This window comes from Colobus angolensis, unplaced genomic scaffold (genome assembly GCF_000951035.1).
Source record: "Colobus angolensis palliatus isolate OR3802 unplaced genomic scaffold, Cang.pa_1.0 Scaffold124, whole genome shotgun sequence".
In the NCBI taxonomy this organism is placed as follows: domain Eukaryota; kingdom Metazoa; phylum Chordata; class Mammalia; order Primates; family Cercopithecidae; genus Colobus; species Colobus angolensis.
This window is the reverse complement of record NW_012113586.1, coordinates 3,380,460-3,398,224: the sequence shown is the minus strand read 5'-3', so window position 1 is coordinate 3,398,224 and position 17,765 is coordinate 3,380,460. Positions and strand designations below refer to the sequence as shown.

General features: G+C 41.8%; 1 protein-coding gene across 2 annotated transcripts in view; it reads left to right on the top strand.

Moving 5' to 3' along the window:
* TTF2 (transcription termination factor, RNA polymerase II) overlaps positions 1 to 12,273 on the top strand; it is a 43,760-nt gene extending 31,487 nt beyond the window's left edge. The window contains exons 16-24 of one of the 2 annotated variants that reach the window (XM_011933076.1): positions 493 to 575; positions 975 to 1,108; positions 1,888 to 2,058; positions 4,439 to 4,497; positions 5,298 to 5,448; positions 6,799 to 6,881; positions 8,299 to 8,373; positions 10,854 to 11,036; positions 11,672 to 12,273. In XM_011933076.1, coding sequence (XP_011788466.1) covers positions 493 to 575; positions 975 to 1,108; positions 1,888 to 2,058; positions 4,439 to 4,497; positions 5,298 to 5,448; positions 6,799 to 6,881; positions 8,299 to 8,373; positions 10,854 to 10,998 — 901 coding nt within the window. In that variant the 3' untranslated portion in view covers positions 10,999 to 11,036; positions 11,672 to 12,273. Of the gene's footprint in view, positions 1 to 492; positions 576 to 974; positions 1,109 to 1,887; positions 2,059 to 4,438; positions 4,498 to 5,297; positions 5,449 to 6,798; positions 6,882 to 8,298; positions 8,374 to 10,853; positions 11,083 to 11,671 lie in introns of those variants that run through there. The other variant, XM_011933075.1, reaches the window with a different exon arrangement.
* The last annotated feature ends 5,492 nt before the right edge of the window (positions 12,274 to 17,765 follow it).

The window sequence follows — 17,765 nt, the reverse complement described above, 5'->3', positions numbered from 1 at the left end:
GAGACGGAGTCTCGCTCTGTCACCCAGGCTGGAGTGCAGTGGCCGGATCTCAGCTCACTGCAAGCTCCGCCTCCCGGGTTTACGCCATTCTCCTGGCTCAGCCTCCCTAGTAGCTGGGACTACAGGCACCCGCCACCTCGCCCGGCTAGTTTTCTTTTGTATTTTTTAGTAGAGACAGGGTTTCACTGTTTTAGCCAGGATGGTCGTGATCTCCTGACCTTGTGATCCGCCCGTCTCGGCCTCCCAAAGTGCTGGGATTACAGGCTTGAGCTACTGCGCCTGGCTTACACCTTATATTTATTAGCTTATTTTTTTAAAAAGATTAGTTTTTTAAAGTAACTCTTGCATTACCTTTGGTCATTACTTCTTATGAGCTTGGCATCATTTAACAAGTCCACTTATATAATTTGTCAAGATCCCACTGCAGGCACAGTTAAGCAGTCTTAGTGACCATTATACCTGCATTTTTTTTTTCTTTTTAATCTGAGGCAGGTCAGCTCTGCAGTCCTATCTAAAAAGGCATGAAAGTAGAGGCAACCAATTTGGAAGAAGCCCTAATAATCCATTCAATAGAGGTAAGCTGTAGAACTCTCATAAATACATATGACTGATGATAATGGGGATTTGGATTCAGTAAAACACAGAAATGTGAGGTTATGAATCCTTGGTATCAGAGATTTGACCTTAACTAAGACCCTCAAACCAGAGTAAAATCTACTGATCTGCGAACATGATATCTGGTGTTTATTTAACTTCTTTTTAATTGTTTCCTAAATCTGCTTTATTAAAAGGCAGGTAGTTCTATAAGGAAAACCGATATTTCGTTTGGCCTAATTGGCATGGAAGTGAGTGATAACTATATTATTGAGTCTGAGATCAAACACGGTTAAAGTAGCCCCATGTAGTTCCCAGCTCTCTCTGTATTTCTCTTTTAAATCCTGTACCATCCTGTGGCTTGTCTTCCTTCTTGGAAGTGGCACTGGAGTTTGGGTCTGAGGAGCCTAGACACCCTGAGGCAGCAGACTCACCGAGATCCAGCACCGTCCACATACTGTCCCAGTTGCTGAGACTCCGCCAGTGTTGCTGTCATCTTTCTTTACTGAAGTCGGTAAGAAAAGCACTCAGCCTGCTGTCATATAATGCTCCAGAGGGGCCATCGAGAAGTCAATTTCACTCTCCTCCAATTGGAATCCAGTCTGCTTGATCAAAGGAAATGCTGTGTTGGTTTTTCTATTTTTGTTTTTTTGGTGGGTTGGAGAAAAGGGGGCTTATTTATTTTGCTTTATTTCATATTAATCTTGATAATTCCTATGGCATCAAGAATAGTGTATTTCTATTGTTTATTTTGTTTTAAATTAACTGTTTAAGAAAGGAAAATGACATTTTGTTTAAAAAGAAGCCTTTTGTGAATGCTCTGGTACTTCAGAATGTTATAAAGCTAATTTAGTTCTTGGGGTTTTCTGCTTTCAGGCAGTAGTGGAGTTTTGGGTTCCAGTTATAAAAACTCAGATAGCTATAGAAACTGAAAAGTTGCCTATACATTGGATAGAGGCACATCCAAAATTAAGAGGAGTATTTTATTCATTTCAGGAGCTGTAATGTTTTCTGATTATCAATATCTCAACTAACTATATTCTAGCTTGGAAAAATAGAATGATTATGTCATCTGCCTGGCAAATCTTTAAAAAGTTCCATCATTTGGTTTATCTTTAATCTGGTGAAAAAACTTGCAAGATCACACTTTAATCAAGGTGTCTTGAGGAGTTACTGATGACAAATTGCAAGACATTTTGTCTGTGAAGTGTTAAACTATCAGAACATCAGCAACAAGTAACAAGGTTTGCTGCCTTGACTTCCAGCCTCTCCTGTCCTGTTTTATTTGTTCAGGCCCTGGATCCAATGGAACTGAAGGGTGAAGGTCTTGTCCTTTCCCTGGAAGAAGAGCTCAGTGCTCTGACCTTGTCAGAACTCCGTGACTCAGAGCCGTCTTCCACTGTTTCCCTTAACGGCACCTTCTTCAAGATGGAACTTTTTGAAGACATGCGAGAGAGCACCAAGGTACTTTTTGTCTCCTCTATAGTAGTAGAGAGACGTCGATTCCTCACACATTTTCCTGTGTGACAGCACCTCATTTGTCCAAGTGGGAATAGCCATTTGCCAGCAGAGCTAGAGCCATTAGATTCTAGCTGATCGGATTCTCCTTCCAGTCTGAAAGCTTCATTTATTTCACAGATAACACTAAAGCCTTACTACATAGGGGGCTTTCAGAGAGTAATTTGAGACAGCCCCAGCATTGCACTGAAGCAGGTTTTCTATGGTGGGTCACTGGGGAGCTTGCCAGGTTTGTGCTAGGGACGGGGCCTATGCAAGTGAGCATTTGTTTAGAGAAAGCTTAAAAGGAAAACAAAGGCTTCACTCTAGAGACTGTCGTACATGTGAGTGCCAATTGCTCTGACTTTGAAAGACTTCCATATGTGAGTAGTGTTTCCTACATAGCCTTCTATCTTCATTAGTCATTCTGCTCTGTTTTCATCAGAGCTTTTTAAGGCAGAAACATTCTGCTGGAGGAGGGCTGACATATGCCGTAACCTGAGTCCTGCCTATCTGCTGGCTTGAAATGTGCTGCATCATCCTGCCTGTCTTGAAAGTGGGGCTTGTTTCTCTCTCAGCATCTCAAGCTGCCATTCTTGGGCTCAACCTCTCTTCAAAGGCTTTTCTTGAAAAAGTGTATTAATAACTAGAAAGGAGGTCACTTCCAGGGGAATGGCATTATTTTTTAAAAGAAATGCTGTCTTTTAATTAATATTTTAAAACATTTACCTAGGTCTTTACCACTAATAACTGAGAGAAACATAAGAAGAGGATCCCATGTGGCCAGAACACACATGCTAGTGCCTTCAGAGTGAGCTACTGGGCTAAAACTTATATTCCTAATCATTTGTGTTCCTTGTTTAATTAAATGCAGGCAATATTTATCAACAAGTTTTCTTAACATATGTCCATTAATAGTTCAAACCACATAAGGTTGTTTCAAGTAGGGAAGGAGGCTTCTTACTGGAATTTGACCCTGGCTCATGGGCCATAAATCCAGCCCTCCTGCTGCAGCTTTCTCAAAACACCATGGCCAGCTTTTTCATGTGGGAGTCACAGCACCCTTCCACAGTCTCAAGTTGCCAAGACACCAGGCACATCAGTGTCTCTGTTCTATTGTTAACTAAATAACAGATGTACCTGCTTTTCTTTCTGCTAATTTGAATTGTACAGTTCTGTGACTCACTTCCTGCCTAGGCACCAGAGTGTTTGTTAAGATTGGAAAGCAGCCCCATGTGGTGACTACTGTAACGACATCCTAGAATGTGGGAGCTCAGGGCACCTCAGAATTTATCTGGCCTAAGTCCTTCTTTTCACTGATACGGAATCTGAGTCCCAAAGAGGTTCAGCCATACGAGGACAGAGGAAGAACTTCTGTATATTTATCTCCTGATTGATTTACAGTCCAGTTTTCTTCCTTCTCCAGCATTCTGGGGGTGAACTCTGGGGCCCTTAGAGGCTTTTGAAAGGTTTTTCACATGAGCAGCTGGGAAGAATTAATCCAGCTGCACTCCAAAGTCATGCCTCATGCGTTCTTACTGCCAGCTCCCCTGTGAACTCAAATGTACCCTAAGGGTTCTTGGGGAATATCCAGGGAGCCTGGTCGGAAGCTTTAACAATTGTTCCTCCGTCTGGAGAGGTCCTTTCCGACAACATTTGGTACAGGCCGTAAAGCGGGTAAAACTCTTTCACTGTCTTCTTCAGCCAGCATTAAGAGAGTGCCTTCTCTGTGTTGGCCATGTGTGTACTCACAGCCCCTCACACATGGCCGGAACAGAGAAGGTACTTTCCTAATATTTGCCTCCTTGGAGCGTCTCAAGTCCTGGAAGCAAGAGATAATAAGCAACTAATATATAGTATGACAAGGACTGTGATAACAGAAACAAAAGGTGCTATGACAGTACATGGGCAGTAGGCATCTAACCCATACTTTGGGGGTTGGGAGGACCTCCACTGACACAAAAGGGTGTTCTAGGCAGAGGGAACAGAATGGATAAGATAGCCAAAGTGTGATTTATGGGAAGAATTTTGGTGTGATTGCTGTGTCGTCATAGTGAGAAACGAACCCAGAGAAGCAGAGGCTGGAGCAGCAAGGATCCGACAAGCTGCCTTGAGGAGCTTGGCCTTTATCCTCAGTGGGAAGCTATGGAAGGGCTTTAGCCAGAGGGGTGAAGTGACAAACTCACATTTTAGAAAGAGGTTTCTGGCTACAGAGAGGAGGGTGGAATAGAGGCAGGTGAGGCCAGAGCACAGACGCCATGTAGGAGACTGCTTCGCACAGCAGGTGAGAGGAGATGGAGAAAAGTGAATTGCTTAAACACACAATGTTGATGTAACCTTTTCCCAGATTTCATCTCTGTTGGCAGAACTGGAGGCAATTCAAAGAAATTCAGCGTCCCAAAAGAGGTAACTGCGTTTTCTCATTATCCAAGTATTGGTCATAATTACGTGAGAAAATTTGATATTGCCGAGAGTTATAAATCAAGGACTGTGAGTCATGCTCAGCAGAAAGCACTGAGGTTATAACACACATTCCCTATGATTTCTAATTAAAATATTTGTGGTGCAAATTGAAAAGGACATCCCTACAGGATCAGGGTAAGCTAAGCATCTGAAGAAGAGTTTAAAAGTAGAAAAGCATATAAAGAAAAGCAAGGGAGTGAGCAGGCTCCAGCAGTGCTGATAATGTTCTTAAGCTGGGTACTTGGATACAAGGAGTTTCATTTTGTCATTTGCTATACCTGACATATGTGCTATACACCTGCATTTGTATATGTGAAATAATTCAATATAAAAATTTAGAACTCTAATTAAGATAGCGTGGGGGCAGGGAGGAGCCTTAGTAGCCTGTTGTTCTGGCTGGCACAGGAAGGGTTGTCAGTGTCCATTTTGTGCAGGACCACAGATTTCTGGGTGAGCACTAGGCCCCCAAATAAAAGAAGGCTGGAGTCATCACTTTAGTCTAGCTACCACTTTTTTCTGACTTCATTTAGCACTAAATAAATTGTAGAAATTATCTAGAAATAACTGGAAGCATTACAATCTTCAGACATGACCTAAATGTATGCCTTCTCTCTTAGGCAGCAGAAGCCCTTTCCTTGTCAACATTTGATAGCCAATCTTAAGAATGATGGGGGCATTAAAGCCCTGCAGATAAGTCTGTGTAATCTATGTTAGGGTATTTTTTATTTTATTCTTCTTTCCAGTGTAATTGTCTCTCAGTGGACCAACATGCTGAAAGTTGTAGCATTGCACCTGAAGAAGCACGGACTGACTTATGCCACCATCGATGGCTCTGTCAACCCCAAGCAGAGAATGGACTTGGTAGAGGCATTTAACCACTCCAGAGGCCCTCAGGTACAAGCAGGTCACATCAGAGCTGCATAATTAACTGTTCTGAGTTATACAAGAGAATTCTTTTTGTTTGTTTCATTTTTGTTTTTGTTTTTTTGAGATGGAGTTTCACTCTTGTTGCCCAGGCTGGACTACGGTAGTGCTATCTCGGCTCACCGCAACCTCCACCTCCTGGGTTCAAGTGATTCTCCTGCCTCAGCCTCTCAAGTAGCTGGGATTACAGGCTCCTGCCACCATGCCTGGCTAATTTTTGTATTTTTAGGAGAGACGAGGTTTCACCATGTTGACTAGGCTGGTCTTGAACTCCTGACCTCAGGTGATCCACCTGGCTTGGCCTCCTAAAGTGCTGGGATTACAGGCATAAGCCACTGTGCCCAGCCATACAAAGAGAATTCTAATATGGCAACTTAAAAATAGTTACAGCCTTGATTCCTCCAAGTGTTTAGAATTTATTAGACATGTATTGGGGTACTTTTAAAGAGCACAAATATTCTAAAAAGAATAAAATAGGCCGGGCGCAGTGGCTCAAGCCTGTAATCCCAGCACTTTGGGAGGCTGAGACGGGCGGATCACGAGGTCAGGAGATCAAGACCATCCTGGCTAACACGGTGAAACCCCGTCTCTACTAAAAAATACAAAAAACTAGCCGGGCGAGGTGGCGGGCACCTGTAGTCCCAGCTACTCGGGAGGCTGAGGCGGGAGAATGGCATAAACCCGGGAGGCGGAGCTTGCAGTGAGCTGAGATCCGGCCACTGGACTCCAGCCTGTGCGACAGATTGAGACTCCGTCTCAAAAAAAAAAAAAAAAAGAATAAAATAGGAGGACTAAAAGGAAATTAAGAGCAGAGCTGGTTAGGATGAGGGGAATCTTTGTAGAGGAGGCAAGCTTTGAAGGATAGGTGGGGTTTTGGGATGAGGAAATATGGAAGGAAATGAAAGAACACAGGCATCTAATTATAGATAATAAGGATTTGGAAAGCATTAGTAGAATGATAGGCAGGAGAATTATTGTAGCAGTGGAGGGGTAGGGACTGATGAAATAAACATAATCTGGTTAATTGAAAGTTTATTGAGCTGACCATCCCCAGGGTTCTAAATTACAGTATTTGCATATTTTGGCAGGCATTCAGTTAATTTTTTGAGGTTGACTCACACACAAAATGTGATGTGAGAAATTTTCTCAAAAGTGAGACATGGGAGATAGCATAATAATGTTTAAAAAAAATTATAACAGCAGAAGGAAATTTGATAGGAACACAGGGCTTATCTGTATTGATCGTGGACTTAAACCTGAGACCAAGATGTGTTACGAGACCAAGTCTGTTTAAAGTTAATGTTGTGTTTCCTTTTGAAGGTAATGCTAATCTCTCTCTTGGCCGGAGGTGTTGGTCTAAACCTGACTGGAGGAAACCATCTCTTTCTTTTGGACATGCACTGGTAATGATTCCGGATTTGTCCTGAGTTGTCACAGCACAGCAAGGAGGCCAGTGGGCTACAGGGGCAGCAGGAACTGACTTCCTATGTTGATTGCTGTGTTCATATTGCGGAGATGCCTTGCTTTGTATCTGTCTATAGATACAGATCTAAGCAGGGTAGAGGGCTAGTTGACTCCCCTGAATTCCTGAGCTAGCAAGCCTTCAAATGACTACTCAAAATAGTTCATTCATGTTATTGTTAATCTAACATCTGTTTCCATGGAAACTAGGAGCACAGCTTTTCCTCATGGCTAATAGTTAACGTTGCTCATTTTCACCTCTTCTCCAGAATACTGTATTCCAGGCATACTTGTTGGGGTCCAAGGAAATTTCAACCCTCAAAAAGAGGAAGAAGCATTACTCCAAAAAGAAAAGGAATAGGGATTTTCTAGTTATGTTAGAAATATACTTAATACCTCACCCTTAGATTCATGTATGTAGTGTTAATACCAGGAGTACAACCACATCTTTCCACATCTTTCGTGGCCACAAAATGAATGAGTTAGTGTGTTGCTAACAGAAAATCTCATCATTAGTACCAGTTTCTGGTTTTCCAGTTATGCCAATCAAGGATTGCTACACCAGGCACTGTTGCTGGGGATTGTCATTGGTCTAGTTCTCCAGACAGCCCAGATTGGTACAAGTAGGTCAACCTGTTATCATCTTCCAGGAGAATGGGTTTAGTTCTTACTTGAGACTCCTCTATACACGTGAGTGAGAAAAGCATACTAGGAATCATGTTTTTTCTTTTTCTGAGATAGAGAAATGTTATCCAAGATTTTAGAGAGGTAAGCTGAGAAACTAATTTGGAGTTACAATGGGAATCAATAAAGAAGGAAACAAATTAAGTCTCCTTCATTGAATCACAGAATATTAAAGTTGAAAAAGGTAGCTATTCAAGATCATTAGCTGGCCCTTCAGTTTCCAAGTAGCAATCTGAAGCCTGGAGGGCTGAGGTTAAAGAACTTGCCCAAGGACATCTAGCTACCTAGAGACCAGACCTGAGTTTTGGTTTCATCTCTTACTTAGAGTTGTCAACTGATGATAGCGATAAGAGCTATTATTAACACTCTGACCCTAGTTTCTCACTAGAAACTAGCCAAGAAGGTATCTGGCACCAGCTTGTCTTAGGCCAGTATAACCTAGGACAGGGGTCGACAGATTTTTTTTTCTTTGAGGCTTTTCAGGCCACATAGGTCTCTGTCACATGATGAATGTGTTTTGTTTTGCTTGCTTTCTTTTCTTAAATCCGTTTAAAAATGTAACAATAATTTTTAGCTACAAAAACAAGCTATGGACTAGATTTGGCCCATGGTCCATAGTTTGCCACTTCTGATCTAGTATGTCGGTTCCTTTGAGCTTTACCTGTCTTCTAACAGGAATCCGTCACTTGAGGATCAAGCTTGTGACCGAATTTACCGAGTAGGGCAGCAGAAAGATGTTGTCATACACAGGTAAGTAATGGTCCCCAGGACCCGGGACCCTTCTCAACTTGTACTTTGTGAAAGTCTTTCTTTGTTAGGTAGTGTCTTAATAGAATTTAAAGTATTTGGTGGTGACTTTACTAATGATGCTCCTGAGGCATACCCTCAGGCAAACCACAGTCAGGAAAAAAACGAGCAATTTGGGGTAAGCTTGAAGTTGGTCACTGCAAAAGAAGAGCAAGTCTGTGTATATGGTGAGGGCAGTCCATGAAAGGACGCTCCTCTCTTTTATTTTTCTTTTTAACTTTTATTTTGACATAATTTCAGACACACGGAAAAGGTACAAGAATAGTACCAAAAAGTTCCCATATATTATGTGTGCATGTGGGTAGAAACATTTTTCTGGACCACTTGAGAACAAGTTGTAGACCTGATGCTCCTTTGTCCCTAAGTACTTAAGTGTACATTTCTTAAAATTAAGGGAATTCTCTTACATAACCCCAATAAAATGATCAAAATCAGGTTATTAAAATTAACAAAACACTATTATCTGATCTACAGATCTTTTTAATCTCACTTGTCCCCGTGATGTCCTTCACAGCAAAAAAGAATCCCAGATTCTGGTAGCATGCAGTTGTCCTAAGTTTGTCTCCTTTGATCTGGAACAGTACCCCAGTCTTTGTGTTTTATGACATTAACATTTTGATGAGCATGAGCCAGTTATTTTGCAAAATGTCCTCTATTTTGGACCCCCTTGTCTTTAAAAACAACAAAACCTGCCTTAATGCTGCCAATCCCCTCTCACAATGGCCCTGTTTTTCGCCTTCCTTTTCATGACCAGGTTTCGTGAAGAATTAGGAATCACTGCCTATTTTTACTTGATTACTTCCCGTTCATTCCTCAACCTTTGCAAACTGGTTTTTACTCCTGTTGCTGCACTGAAATTGCTCTTGTTAAGGGGCACCAATGACTTCCAGACTTTGCCAAATATAGTGATTATGACAGTCTTCCTATGTTCTCTTCTCTGCTCATTCTGTACATTCCTTCCTTTACAAATTCCATGCACTCCAGTAAGTCCAAAATCCGTATCTTTAGTTCCAAAGTCTCCTAAACTTCAGATCTGACTATTGCAGTCCCTGCTAAATATCTGAATCCAAGTGTCCACATACTCATCTATTATTCTTTCTTTTATTCATTGTTCATTTGAGCATTCAGCCCATAAAACATACCTTTTGAGCACCCACTATGTAGCAAGTATAACAACATGTTTCAGGTATTCAAATGTTACAAATCGAAATTGATTTTCTCTTCCTATTACCTCAAATCTGCTATTCTTCTGTAGTCATTGTCTTTGTGAATACTATCACTCTTTATCTAATTATATCTAGCCAGAAACTAGACTCCCACCTTTCTCGCTTTTCCATGTACCAAGTCCTTTAGTTGTATTTTCTAAATGTTTCTGATAACCATTTCTTCCTTCCCATGCCCACTGCCAGGTGCCCCCTTCCCACTCCGCTGAATTCTGTCCTCTGCATCACCACCAAAGGGCTCTTCCTAACTAATCAGTCTGATTGTGTCATCCACTTCTCATATTCTTCGGTAGCTCTCATCGCCTATAGGATCAAATCAAAATGTCTTAGCATGACATACACCACCACCCGTGATCTGGCCCTGCCAGCCTCTTGAGCCTTTGCCATTGTGGACAACATGGTAAATGTGAACTTCCTCCAATACACCATGCTCTGAAACTCAGCCATGGTTTTGCACATGTTCCCATTCCCTGGGGTGCTCTCCTCACTGCCCTCTCTGGCAAACCCTTGCCCATCATACAAGTCTCATATTAAGAGTTAACTCTTTTATGGAGCCTTCCCTGACTACTCTGGATACATTTCCTTTTCTTCCTTTTGCACACGGCACATACTTCCATTATAGCACTTACCAGGTCGTATTATTATTGTTATTTTCATGTTTGTCTCACTTGTGTCCTGCTTCAGAGAAAGACTGTATTCATCTCTCCATCCCCACACCTAGCATAGCGTAGTGAGTGCTCAATCAATACTTTTGAATGAGTGAATGAATGACAACAGTGCCATTTACTTGGTTTGAAAACCCTGTTTTTAGTGTGAATTCACTAAAAAATAGATACTCTACTTAAACTAGCAGAAATTTGATAACCTTTGAGGCCTTATGGACTTACCAAGGTAGAACTTTTCAGGTGAAAGCTGGATCTCTGTACTTTTTTGGATTGGGATATCTTTTGCTTATTCTGAGTTTTTTCAATTACCTTAGCTTCAGAAAGTATTAGAATGTCAGTGTGAGTCACATCCTTTCGAAGGGACATATATCTAGTCAAGGTTGTTTGGATCCCTCAAACAGGGTTCTTAACTGGACCTAAGAAGACTTAAAGGAAGAAATCTCATTAAAAACTGAAGCATAATAAAAGTTTGAATGTATTATTAGATGTGCTGCTTTGGGTTTTTGATAGTTTGCTTATTTCTTTTGTTTTTTAGATTTGTTTGTGAGGGAACAGTAGAAGAAAAGATCTTACAGCTCCAAGAAAAAAAGAAAGATTTGGCCAAGCAAGTTCTATCAGGGTCTGGAGAATCTGTCACCAAGCTCACCTTGGCTGACCTCAGAGTCCTTTTTGGCATCTAACCTCCCGTGGATAAGGGCTCAGAATAGCACCATTGCTGGTTTGTATTAGGATCTGGGAATAACAACCTAATCATGAGCCTTGAACTCTGTTCTTTGCATTTCAATTTCACCATCAAGCCTTTCACCTTCCTCAAAGTGAGGCATAATCTTATCCCCAGAATTGAGGAGGGGTTATGTTAGCCAATTAGTTAACCAATTATGTTAATACGTCAATTTATTTAATGAGTGGTATGGAAACCATTTTTTTTTTAGATAAAAGAAAATATTTTAGAGTTGGATGATTTTGGAAAACAACTCTGGCAGAATTGTGCATAAACTTCAGTAAAGTTCAAAAAGCAGGCCAGGTGGGGTGGCTCATGCCTATAATCTCAACACTTTGGGAGGCCGAGGCAGGAGGATGGCTTGAAGCCAGTAGTTCAAGACCAGCCTGGGCAACACAGTAAGACCCCATCTCTATGAAGAATAAATAAATGAGCCAGGCGTGGTAGAGCACACTTGTAGTCCTAGCTACTGGGGAGGCTGAGGCAGGAGGATTTCTTGAGCCCGGGGAGGATGAGGCTGCAGTGAGCTGTGACTGTACCACTGTATCCCAGCCTGGGTAATATAGTGAGACCCTGTCTCAAAAAAAAGAAAAAAAAGCTCAAAAAGTTCTGTGTTGCCTATCTCTTCTTAGCTGATGATGGGAGAACCACTGTTACTACCTTCTCTAACACAGGCTCCATCCTATTTCTTCATCTCTTCTTGCCAATGGTGTTGCTCCTGTAACCATCTTTTGGTGGGTGGAGCAGAGAGTCGATCCTTGCAGCCACCCTGCAAACAGCCATCTCTGCAGTTCTCTCAGTGCAGGCAGTTCTTTCTCTCAGACTGAAGGTCAAGGAGATGCTTTGTACGTGAACAGATGTTGAGTATCTGTATCATTGTATTGTTTAGTGTCAGTGTATCATTTTTAGTGTTTGCATCACTGTATCATTTACTGTTGTATATCACTCAGTCATTTAATATTGGTTATCACTGTATCGTTTAGTATTTGTATCATTTGGTTCATTGCATCACTTAGTATTTCTGTTATATCATTTCTATTATATGTAGTATTTGTATAATATTTGTGTCATTTTTAAAAGTATTTGTATTTTTACAAATTTACAGTATTTGTAGCATTTAGTATCATTGTTTGATTTAGTATTTGGTACAATCTAATAAATACTAATCCAGTCCGATACTAATCCAATCCAATAGTAGTAATACTATTGGTACAATCCAATACTAATAATACTAACAGTAGTATTGATACAATCTAATAAATAATGTGTTTGACAGTGTAGCAGAAATAATGCTATGTGTTCATCAAACCCATTTCCTCCCGGGCACCCAGAGAGACTGTATTTCCATCTTGGCTGCAGTTTGACGGGGTCTGCATCAATGGCCTGTGGAGAGAAGTGATGTAAGTCACTTCTAGGCTGCCCTCTACCACTTTTCAAAAGATCATTCATGCTGTTTCTTCCCTCCTCAGCCTATGGGATGCAAAGGAACTGATGGAAGATTACAAGGCCCTAGGGAAGGTGAAGCCACTAGCTCAGCAGTTCTTAGCCTAGTTTTTGGCCATCAGCCCTTGTATTAGACTAGTAAAGCCTCAGTCCCGGGATGGCTTCCCCATGTGCACTTCCCCCCTCGCACCAGCTCACCTACACTGGACTATGACATGATCAAGGAATCTTTTTTTTTAAGCTACTGAGATTTTTGTGTTGTTTATATAGCAGTTTGTATCCTAATACAAACACTTGAGATTTTATACTTCAGGAAACTATTCAGATTTCCTTCTTCTCATTAGCAATTATTCCAAAAACACTTACTCTGCTAATTTCTGCTAGAAAGAATCACAGTTCTTCTTACATAGAAACATTTCTCTCCCTTGAGTTGGGAAACAAGAGCCTATGTTAACCCAGTCACGGTGTGGACTGAGGCATTCGGAGCCTGTTCAAGCAGAGGTTTTATATAAGGACAAGATCTAAAGGCTTACAAAGGTAAAGACAATGGCCTGGTTGGAAGAATTCTAGTCTAGAACTGAGACTTGACTCTAGTTCTAGGTTCATCTTAGCTGGGTGTGTTAACGTTGAAAAAAATTGGCCGAATGCAGTGGCTCATGCCTGTCATCCCAGCACTTTGGAAGGCCGAGGCAGGCGGATCATGAGGTCAAGATATCAAGACCATCCTAGCCAACATGGTGAAACCCTGTCTCTACTAAAAATACAAAAATTAGCTGGGCGTGGTGGCACATGCCCGTAGTTCCAGCTACTGGGGAGGATGAGGCAGGAGAATCGCTTGAACCTGGGAGGCGGAGGTTGCAGTGAGCTGAGATCGCGCCACTGCGTTCCAGCCTGGTGACAGAGTGAGACTCCATCTCAAAATCAATCAGTCAATCAATCAATCAATCAATCAATCCTCACTTTCTCTACATTGTGATTTCCTCATTTGTAAGGCGGGCAGTTTTCAGAACTTAGCAGCAACAAGGTTTCTGATAAGAAGCAAAGGAAGTAATATTGCCTTTTTGAAGTTCTGCTATAAGATCGACACACCAAGGTAAAGATTGAGTCACTTGAGAAGCAGTGGCTCCCAGGCCAGCAAGAATGTACAAACCTGGCTCTGCCATTTGCTGATTGAAATTAGGCAAGTTGCAGATTCCTTGGACATCTCAATCCTTTAAAATGTGTGGATTATCATGTATCTCATGCTCCACTGGGAATATCATAGCAAATATATATACTGTAACATGTTTGACGAGATAGATCAGTAATGTCAACTAGAAGGTGTTGAATGAACATTGTCAGTCTCCAGTCAAGCGCTGTTTAGGGGAGAGGAATTCTTTCAGGTTCAAGCATTCTGGCTGTTAGTTTGGAGAGGGATGCAGGGATTGTAACCTATAATCTTCAGATATTGAGGCCATTGACAAGTAGTCTACTGCAAGGTGGATGCCTCCTGGTATTTTAAAACAGCTTCTCTAATTTCCCTTGTTATTATATGCAAGCAAAGCAACCTAGTTATGTCTTGGGTAGGTGTTCTCATGAGAACATAGCCGTAAGATGCTATTGATTTGATGTGGATGCAGAAAAAAATGGAACCACTGCCTTAATGGGATGGAATATACCAAACATGCATTCTTAAATCCTAGGGCTGGCACAGAAATGTCTCATGAATTAACAGAAGTGGCATTCTGGTATTAATATATCCTATCTCAGGCTCATATTCATTTTAGTGTAAATCAGTTTCTTAAAGTCTAGGTATGACAGGGTGGGTCATTGTACCTTCTAGCGATGGACAGCATTCCACAACATAGTGGTCCAACTGAAGTGCCGCACTGAGTCCTACCTGTGTCAACCAGCCTTCGTTCATGTCATACTACTGCTGCTGGATTTGCTTTTTACATCTGCCTGTTGCACCTGATTTGGTCATGGATGATATAAGGTAATAAATGCTTTGAAAACCATGAAGGGCCACACAAGTGCTAGTGTTATTGCTGTGGGACAAGGTCTGGGAATATGAGAACCAGCAGCAGCACGGGTGCAGCTGAGAGCCAGACGGTGAACGTCTGTCACCAAAGTGCAACATTCCTGAACACCAGATTTATAAGGTATTTCTTACTCGACAGAACTGACTTCATGGAAGGTTTGTAGTTTGACTTTGCCTTAGCCATGTTGATCAAATAGGAGTATTGTGCATGCCACAGCTGGGCAGAGTCCTGGGCCCTTAAACAACCTCATCAGTGACTCCCATTGCAGGCCCACTGCAGTGTCTCACAGCTGTAATCCCAGCATTTGGGAGGCCAAGGCAGACAGATCACTTGAGGCCAGGAGTTTGAGACCAGCCTGGCCAACATGGCAAAACCATCTCTACTAAAAATACAAAAGTTAGCCAGGCGTGATGTTGGGCATCTGTAATCGCAGCTACTTGGGAGGCTGAGGCAGGAGAATCACTTGAACCCAGGAGGCGGAGGTTGCAGTGAGCTGAGATCACGCCACTGCACTCCAGCCTGGGCCACAGAGGGAGGCTCTGTCTCAAAAAAAAAAAAAATTCTCTTTATGGGAGGTGACTTATTTCTCTAGCAATCCTGTGAGTGATTTAGCATGGCAGTTCATGAACACTGAGTTGTTTCTTTGCTCTGATTGTCTTTTGCTCAATGAAATGGCTTTTAGGAGGGCTCAAAGGTGAAGCCAGATTCTCCTGCACTGACAGGTAAGTATGGAGACACCAGTGCTCAGTGTGGCCTCTGGCTGTCTGAAATCTCGCTATTGACTAGAATACCTTGAAAGAATTAGGTTTCCAAAGTGGGAAACTGTACTGCTGTTTGTTATATAGCATTTAGCCTTAGGAAAAGGGCAGGAAAAATTTAAAAGCACATCCGTAGGCACAAAGAGAATTATAACAGAAATTCAGAATTCCGAGGCATAGGACCTAGACTAAAATGTTTTCATAACTAAAAATGAAACCAAGGTCATTTATAGTACAAAGTACCACAGAAGTCAGTAGTTAGGGGATGGAGATAGATATGGAAAAACCGAAACAAAAAAAAAAAAAAAAAAAAAAAAAAAAAAAAAAAAAGCAAAACCCAGCCTAACCCCCAGGGAGGGAAAACGGGAGACAGATAGGCAGCTACACAATGTTTTTACTATCTTGAGTTCTTTTTTCCCAGATTCCATAGCTAAATCCAAATGTATTAATAGGTAGAGACTACATAAGAAAGGAAGGATGAGACTATTTTCTTGCTTATTCATACAGTAATTCAGAAATGTATATTGAACACTTTCTATATGCCAGGCACTGCTGGGCACTGGATAATACAAAAGCAAGCAAAACTGAAAAACTATCCTGTCCTCCTAAGGCTTAGCATCTAAGGGAGACAGGCATTAATCAAATAACCCCATGTGGCTGTGAAGCAGCCATGATGCTGAGTGAGTGCTACAAGAGAGGACCATGCAGCTGCGAGGGCTTATAACAAGATTGGAGCTAGTCAGGGAAGATCTGAGGAAGTGATGAAAGAATGGAAATCAATATGTAGGAGCTAACAAGGCAGAGTGAGATGCTTCTTCCTATACTGTATCCTCCTCCTAATGAGCATCCACTTCACTGAACCACCTCTTCATTGAGCCAAACCTACCACACAGGGATAAATTCTCTAGAGGAAAGTTGAGCAACTATTGCATTTTGGACATTAGAATATGGGTGGGCTGACAGGTATGTGTATGTTTATTATCCAAGACAGCCAAGGTGTTTATCCTGTTGCAACATCCCAGGGGACAGAGGCTCTTATTGTGACTCTTTTTTCTTACCTGTAACACCAAAGGCATAAGTTACATCATAATGCTGCATCTTGTTGATGCTTCAATGCTCACAATTCAAAGGTGATTTCTGAAGCACTTTGTTACACTGGGGACAGCTACTCAATCCTCCCACTCTTTTTGCCTCACCTTGGAGTCTTGGGCTCTCTTGATCACTGACTCTGCCAGGTCTTTCAGCAGGCAAGACAGCTCAGTTAAATTGGGTTTGGACTCCACTGTAGTGCATGCATGAGACAGTGCCCTGATCCCCAACACCCACACACAAACTTTAAGTATTTGTAACAGAATCGTTACCATTAATATTGCTTAAAGGCTAACACATTAGCCAGAACCTAGACGTCTTACGGAAATTTTCTATTGCAATGTTACTTCATCTACATAAAGTTGTCCAATCACTGAAACCTTCTCCAACTGAAATAAATGGTAAGCTTTTTGTTCTCAATTCTGAAATCGGATTCATTAAAAGGCACATGGGGAAAGATGATATAATACAACAGGCTTCTTCATGGCAAGCAGTTCCCTAGATGAGGTAATTGGAAAATTCAAGGCTGGTCTCTCAGGTGCATATAATTTATCCAACAGGCTTGAGATAAGGCTGCTTCTTTTCCAAGTGGTATTTGTTTAAACGACAAATACTGAGGTTTGGGAGAAGGGAAGTCTGGCTTAAAAAACAGATACTAAGGAGATCCAAACTAAAAATTCTACCAATTAGATCTTTATTCACTGATCATATTAAGTCTCTACTATCTGTCAGGAACTGTCCTACATGGGGACAGAATGGTAGTTTAAAAATATCAAATCCCTGCCCTCATAGAGCTTACAATCTAGCATGAGAGGACAGACAACAAACAGAACATACATATGTTGGCCTGTAATCCCAGCACTTCGAGAGGCTTGAGATGGCCAGGAGTTTCTGAGACGAGCCTGGGCAACATGACAAAACCCCGTCTCTACAAAAAATGCAAAAAATTCACCGGGCATGGTGGGGTGTGCCTATGGTTCCACCTACTTCAGTGGCTGAGGTGGGAGAATCACTTGAACCTCGGGAGGCAGAGGCTGCAGTGAGCCAAGACCGTGCCACTGCACTCCAGCCTCGGCAACAGAGAGAGAGAGAGAGATCCTGTCTCCAAAAAAAAAAAAAAAGAAAAAAAAGAAAAACCACAAAACATACACATATATGTGAGATGGCGATGAAACTGGGCAACTCTGAGGTGGGAAGTTGCTATTTTGTACAGAGTAGTTAATAGGGTGATATTTGACACTGGAGTGGGAACTTGAGAGGAACATGAATCATGAAGGTGTCTGTGAAAAAAGCATTTCAGATGGAGGGGCAGTGATTCAGGCCCCGAGACAGTGCGTGGAGAGTTTGAGGAGCACCAGGCAGGACAGTTTGGCTGGAACAGGGTGATGGAGGCAGATGGGTGGGCAGTAAGAGCA